Below are 7,738 nucleotides of genomic sequence, written 5' to 3' on the forward strand. Positions count from 1 at the left end.
AATAAGGAAAAATTGTTCCTTTGTCGTAATTTTTTGTGTAGAGTTTTCCGTGTAATGCTGAAATATCCAAATCTAAGAGAGGACCTTTAGCACCTTTTATATTTGATTAATTTAAAGTTAGTACTTATGGTTCAATTTCGGCAGCATATTTCGAAAATGTTTGATTATCTAACAAAAAAAATACTTTGAGTACATGCTAGAATAGAGACTCAAAGCCAGTAGTTCTGACAAAAGAAGAGCTGAAAACACCACCAAAATACTCTTGTTTGTGTCTGGCAGTTTGTTGAAAATGTTTAAAATCATAGTCTTGTTTTGGTGAAATAGTGGTAATGAAAATTTTAATTTAATCTATTTTAAAGTGTTTTTTTTTTTCTTGTCTTGTTTTTACAACTTGATCATTTAAATATTTGCTCACTTTCCCATATCGATTTTATTTTTCACAGTCTGTAACGTGCAAAAGAGGGAGATAAAGAGGGGTCTTGAAAAATTTTGGGATTGGAAAAAGGGTTATCCAACTTTTCAATACTACAGATGGGGGGCTTCGAAAAAAAATTATAAGAACTGAGCAATTTTGTATTTCAAACAGGCAAAAATTGTAATTATACTAATTTGATGAATACTCTAAATCAGTGTCTGATCATTCAACAGAAGTTATATTACTTGGTTCAAATGTCATATATATATATATCTCATGGCATCGTGTTTGGCAGTAAACTTAATGTCGGTGCTCATTTTTTCATTGATGTGGCGGCCATCTTCTGGTTATTTCATTTTCAGAAATGAAGAATAGCAATTAAAGGGAATAATGGTTTGATGTCTTCCAGTTTTTTTTAGGTGTTCTCGATACTATATCCTATTCCATATAATATATAATACAAACACTGATAATACTGATTGTTGCTTCATTATATGATTAATCGCAAAACTCATGATTGAGCATATACCTTCAATGGTTCAAGATGACTTCAAGAAGTCAAGTGTGGCATTTTAAATGAAATAATTTTCCTAAATGTAACCTGGAGTTATGAAATCAGGCGACTATCTACCAATGCTTCTCGGCCACGGTAACAGTAGAAAAAAATATTTTGGGCAGGACAAACATCAATTATTTTGCCGGCTCTGATTAAAATATCTTAATTCAAGCCGGCAAAATAGCATATTTCAATAGAAATGGCTATTTTGCCGGCACCAGCAATATAGTGAATTTGTTCCCGGCACTAGAAAAATAGAAAATGTGTTATTTTGATGGCTCTAGGTAAGCGGAAGCCATTTAAAAACTGTTTTGTTTACACATATGCTGACTATTATTTCAAAAGCAAGTTTAATTTAAACATTATTGAATTATGAAGCTATGTGATTGGCTTTGTTATATTGTATAATGTTTTATCAAATTTAATTTATGATGCGATGAAAAGTTTAACTTTTATTTTTTTTAAAACATGCAGTTAAAAAATCTGAGATTTTATTCTTATGCATACATATAGCATTAGACTGACTGGTTTTAGAAATAATTTGAATCACATGTTTTGATATGATTTCAATGCAACAAATGGATGCTTAGTTATTTTTTTTTTCTTGTTAAAAATTCTTATAATGTACACTTTGACTGATAAATGTTTTTAAACGATTATATGTATCTCAAATATTGATAGCTGTTTTCTTATTTAACTACTGGTATACCAGTAATTATTTGATTCTTTTATATTGACAATCCACATTTTCATAGTAGTTTTCAAAAGTTAATATTAAATTTCACTCTTTACAAAGAACCGGCAAAATTACAAATTTACTACTAGAATAAGTATATTGCTAATGCCGGCAAAATAGCCATTTCTATAGAAATATGCTATTTTGCCGGCTTGAATTAAGATATTCTAATCAGAGCCGGCAAAATAGGCACTGCCTTTTTTCCCACCGCAAAATTCTGAATTTCTTGGTATTCTTCCGGGAAAGTATTTCTATATGCGGTTTTTCAAAAAAGAACTGAAACAATTGCTGAAATTGAGGATGAAGGCGTGGAAATGTCAATAATTAAGACCCGACGATACCAGGCATATCTAAATAAACAGTGATAACAGTTTATCTTTTATTTGTCTTTATGAATATTACTTTAACTGTTCAGTCTGTTTTTTGGTGGTATCCATTTGACGTGGCTCTGTACTAATACATCCCGTCATTGTGTTATTGATCTATGATAATTTTTGTATTCCTGCCTTTCATTTTTGCTAATATGATTTGTCTATATGCCTTTTTGTGTTTCTTTTATACATATGAGGTGGCTCTGAACTTAAAAACATCCCGTCATTGTGTTATTGTTTTATAAATTTTATATTCTTGTCTTTCATTTTTGCTAATATGCCTTGTCTATATGCCTTTTTGTGTTTCTTTTTTACATATGACGTGGCTCTGTACTTATACATCCCGTCATTGTGTTGTTGTTCTAATAATTTTTGAATTGTTATATTTCATTTTCGCTAATATGCTTTTCTATGTGCTTTTTTGTGTTTCTTTGATATATATGACGTGGCTCTGTACTTATACATCCCGTCATTGTGTTATTGTGCCAATGTTGTTTACATGTTTGTTTGTTTTATAGTGATTAACTCAATCATTAAGATAATAACACTATGTTGACTGCTGAACCCCTATTTTTGACATTTTTACCTATTAGGTATATTTGTTTTGTTCACACATCGTTGTCAGTATAATGGAATTGTATACGACTGTCATAGAAGTGAGAGGTTAAGCTAGTTATAAAACCAGGTTTAATCCACCATTTTCTACATAAGAAAATGCCTGTACCAAGCCAGTTGTTATCCATTTGTTTGGTGTGTTTGAGCTTTTGATTTTGCCTTTTGATTACGGACTTTCCGTTTTGAATTTCCCTCGGAGTACAGTATTTTTGTGATTTTACTTTTGAATTGAGGTCTGAGGCTGGCATGTCAGTAACTGCTAGTAGTCCTTTGTTAAATTATGTACCATTGACATTTTGCTTAGTTTCTTTTGTTACCTATTCTGACATCGGACTCGGATTTCTTTTATACTGAGTTTTACTGTGCGTATTGCTGTGTGTTTCTTTAATCTACATTGGCTAGAGGTAGAGGGGGAGGGTTGAGATCTCACAAAACATGTTTAACCCCGCCACATTTTTGCGTCTGTCCCAAGCCAGGAGCCTCTGGCCTTTGTAAGTCTTGTATGGTTTTTTTTAATTTGAGTTCATTTATATGTTTTGGAGTTAATTATGACGTCCATTTTCACTGAACTAGTACACATTTTTATTTAGGGGCCAGCTGAGGACCACCTCCGGGTGCCGGATTTTCTCGCTGCATTGAAGACCCGGTGGCCTTCGGCTGTTATTTGCTCTTTGTTCGAATTGCTGTCACTTTGACATATTCCCCATTTTCATTCTTAATTTTATTGGTCTGCATTAGACTCATTAGTGGCGTTCAAATGAAAATAGGACGTCGAAGAGTACTTAAAGTATGATTCTACATCCTCTCGATACTGTTTATTTATATTTTGACATTGCACAATTTAATGTTTTTCTCCGGCTGCTTATGAAGTCTTTATACTTAATCCGTTGGATGTTCATGCATTGATTGATATTTAGTGTGGGAGGGTGAACACAATTTATTTATCAGTTGTAATTGACATTGAACTATATGTCAGTAACTCCGAGAACTCTTATATCGATGCGGTGATTTATGCATATTTCTCTAATTGTAAATTATTTTTTGGTGTTTCTAACCGATCTATGGAGTTATTTACAATTGATTTTTATAGTTTGTTTGACGATGTACTGTTACACCGCTGTTCCGTGTTAGACGCAAGGTTTAGTGCTCATAACATGTTTATATTCATATTCTTTATGTGCTTGTCCAAAATCAGGATACCTGAAATTCAGCGATTATCGTTTGTTCATGTCTTGTCACATTTGAATTTTTTTTAATTCGTAAACTGTTTTTATATAAATTGGGCCGTTGGTTTTTTCGTTTGAATCTTTTTACATTTTGTCATGTTTGGGCTTTTACAGCCGACTATATGATATGGGTTTTGCTCATTGTTGAAGATCGCACAGTGATGTTGCTAACGTCCATGTCATTTTTACTCTAGTTGATAATCTCATAGGCACCTCTCCAATTTCATATAGAAAAATACGAATGAGTCTGAAAAGGGCATCATTTTTTATTCATTTTTTTCTGTCGCTGCTTCGTCATCTCAGAAACCTAAAAACAAAAACAAAAAATATTAATGATTAAGCTAACAGTGAACCGTTAGGATTTTTTTCTTCAACTATTTAAGAATTTTGACAGCCACTAAAAAATATTTCTTGTATTCTATTATGTTTTGTGTACATTCAAACAGTACGTGTGCGGAGTAACTAGACATTTACACTATATTTAATAATGGGGAAAGACATACTTATAAAGTGTAAAATTATATGTAAATAAATACTGACTATAATCAAAAAGATAAATAGCGTTGTACTCACAGAAATTACTCTCGCATATATAATAATAATTAGTGTTGCATATATAGTCAATCCATGTTCCACCGCTACTATTAATCATGGCAACACAATCGTAACCATTGCCTTTATTACCAAAACCACTATGCCATGGTAGATAAGTAGCTTTGGCTTGATCAAAATTCCATCGATATTCTCCTTCATTCAAATCTGTTAGTCCTATCCAAAGATGATCATCTGAATAAAATTGATTATCTTATGTGATTGATTGATTGATTGATTGATTGATTGGTTGGTTGGTTGGTTGGTTGGTTGATTACTTGATTGATTGATTGATTGATTGATTGATTGATTGTTTGTATGATTGATTGATTCATTCATTCAGTCATTCATTCATTCATCAATTGGTTGATTGATTGATTGATTGATTGATTGATTGATTGATTGATTGATTGATTGATTCATTCATTCATTCATTCATTCATTCATGCATGCATGCATTCATGCATTCATTCATTCATGCATTCATTCATTCATGCATTCATTCATTCATTCTTTCATTCATTCATTCGTGTATTCATGCATTCATTCATTCATTCATTCATGCATTCATGCACTCATTCATTTTCATTCATTCATTCATTCATTCATTCATTCAAACAGCAATTAAATGATGTTTTTGAAATAACTGAAAACACCAAAACTATACATACATACCAGTTTTTGGTCTGCTTGCAAAGAGTTTTTCATTCTCTTTTTTGTCATCAATCTTAGCAATGTAACCTCCAATCTCCCTGCATTTTCTCTAAAAAAAAATCTTCAGATAAAACATGTAAAATCTCGATCAATATTATTTTAAATATCCTTGATAAAATGTTTTATTCCTTTTGCGTTTTCTTACAAAGTATAGCATATGTTCGTTATTTCAGTGCGCAGTATTTTTAGCGAATTATTTTTACTGAAAGTTGTTTTTTGTTGTTACTGTAATTCGACTTTTGCCGTTTTTTCACGATTCTATACGTCCATATCTTTCTAGGTCCGGTCGCAATAACTGACCACTGTTTCTTATTCTTTCAAGATCACTTATCATGATGTATCGAATGAAGCTTAGGGTCGTGGATTTAGCAAATATAATCGACTTCTGTGAAATAAGACAAATATTTTCAAAAAAGGAACAAAAATGGGTTATGAGTAATTACCTCAGCAGTGAACCAGTTCTGTTTGTCAGAACCGTAAAAGTAACAGTGTCCATTATATTTGTGCCATTTAGTTTCTACAAAATAGGTATACAAAGTAACAACTATATTAAATTAGTGAAGCACACAAAATATATTTATTTATACATATATTTGATACGGCTACTGTTTTTGGCAAAACATCAATAATTCATGCTGAAACATAAATCCTTACTTACTCTGAAAATCTTTCCCTAGAACCCGGAAGTCACTATCAACTTTCTTGACCTTTTCTCCGACATTCGATAGAGCGTCTTTGACTACCCCAAGCTGGTCCTGTATTGAAGCTGTAATTTTCTTAAAACCATTTTCTAATTTCTTGACAGTGTTTCCAAGGTGATTTTCCATGTCTCTTAGAGCAATTCTGGAGTCATCGAAATCCTTCTTTGATTCGTTAGAAAGACATGGCAAGGATGTGACAGCCTTGCATATAATCATCAACAAAATTATACGGACGAAAATCATCTCTGGTTTTTCAAATTTCAAACCTGTGAAATTGGATTTGAAAAATGTGTACTTAAAGTCTAATGAAACTTCAAATTAAAAAACACAGTTGTATATGGTTTATATACTTGAATGGCTAAGTTTTACTATAAAACAAGGGTACGTGAAATTTCTTGTTAAAGAAAAACCTTTAAATATATTATCAAATCAAAAGGTATAGAAAGTTTAAATAGAACCAGCGCATGAAAGAGATATATTCCTTAATTCAAAATAATTTCACTAATCATAATATAAATAATACAATATTACTAGTACATGTTTCCCTTCTTTTTTTTTTTATTATAGTTTGTCATAAAAATGAACGTCAAACTTTTCTTTTTCTTCAATAGTAACTTTGTAACATACATGAATATAAGTTCAGTATATAACTATATGAATGAATGATCAACTGGTTACATACCTTTGCTGTCTAGTATGTTACTGAAAATGAGAACATGTTTACATATAACAAAAATCGAAGTCTTTGTATAGTCGTTGCCAAATTTGTTTTGGCTATCACAGCTGTATCACGCGATACGTAAATAACATCTCAGGGACAAGGTTTAATATTTACGGGAAATTTCTTTTCAAACATGCTGACACATATTTCTAAGAATTGTCACCAATTATATTATCGACCAAAAATAAACTACTGCAACAAGCCTTAAAAAAAGGTCTTCTCGTGTACTAACATTAAATACATATAACTTATATTGATGAGTGTTACACATATGATAGCATGCTAAACTAAATTTTATAATTTTACAAACATTCGTCTCGACTCTTACTGTTAGGATGCGCAGGATGTATTATGCAGTTACGTCTAGTTTATAACTCAGACGCAACTTCACGCCCCGTGTTCGTCGTGTTTACAGAATTTCTAGCTCTCTCCGCGTTAAAACAGACAATTAACCCCTAGCCGTCAAATTCATGTTCATCGATTTAACTCAAATTCTCATATTTGATTTATAAAAATATAAAACATTTATCCAAGTTATTAAAAGTCTAAAATAAACAATATACCGGGCATGGGCTCGTTAATATGTAGCTTCGTTTCGTGTGTATTTAAGTCTAGTTTATGCATGCGGTATCCATTTCTGATTAGGGGTTGAATTGAAGTTCACATAAATACGGATTCAATGAGGTCGAATTATTCACTTGCAAGTGAATAATTCATCATCAATGTTTCTTAGCTAATTCTGACAAAATTGAACCATACTGGCTGGTATTTGCTTCTTTTTGTAAATTCATTGGGATGTAAAAGCGTTGACCGATGTACATTCTGTACGAAGCGCGGAAGCGTTTCATTCTAAAAATGTGCGCACGGTCAACGCTTTCACAACCCTATAAAAAGTGGTTATGAAATTACAAAAAGAAGCATTCGGCAATACTTATAATTACATTTTTTAGCTAGGATCATGAAAACACGATTGCTATCAAGTTTTTCTTTAATTTACCTGTGCACTTTATTGTTGGACCTCGTGTCATCATGAATGTTACATTTCATTGTGTAATGAATGTTAATTTCAGAAGGACGCGAGATTGCCAATCA

The 7,738-nt window shown here is 31.9% G+C and overlaps 1 protein-coding gene across 1 annotated transcript; it reads right to left on the reverse strand.

The window, feature by feature from the left end:
* Positions 1 to 4,165: 4,165 nt before the first annotated feature.
* LOC127714553 (perlucin-like protein) lies at positions 4,166 to 6,643 on the reverse strand. The gene is made up of 6 exons (XM_052220635.1): positions 6,608 to 6,643; positions 5,883 to 6,191; positions 5,668 to 5,741; positions 5,186 to 5,273; positions 4,493 to 4,705; positions 4,166 to 4,226 (listed from the first exon to the last, which is right to left on the reverse strand). The coding sequence occupies exons 2-6, from the start codon at positions 6,166 to 6,168 to the stop codon at positions 4,219 to 4,221; spliced, it is 669 nt and encodes a 222-aa protein (XP_052076595.1). The 5' UTR covers positions 6,169 to 6,191; positions 6,608 to 6,643; the 3' UTR covers positions 4,166 to 4,218.
* Between the last annotated feature and the right edge of the window lie 1,095 nt (positions 6,644 to 7,738).

Source organism: Mytilus californianus, unplaced genomic scaffold (genome assembly GCF_021869535.1).
Source record: "Mytilus californianus isolate M0D057914Y unplaced genomic scaffold, xbMytCali1.0.p SCAF_9, whole genome shotgun sequence".
Taxonomy (NCBI): Eukaryota; Metazoa; Mollusca; class Bivalvia; order Mytilida; family Mytilidae; genus Mytilus; species Mytilus californianus.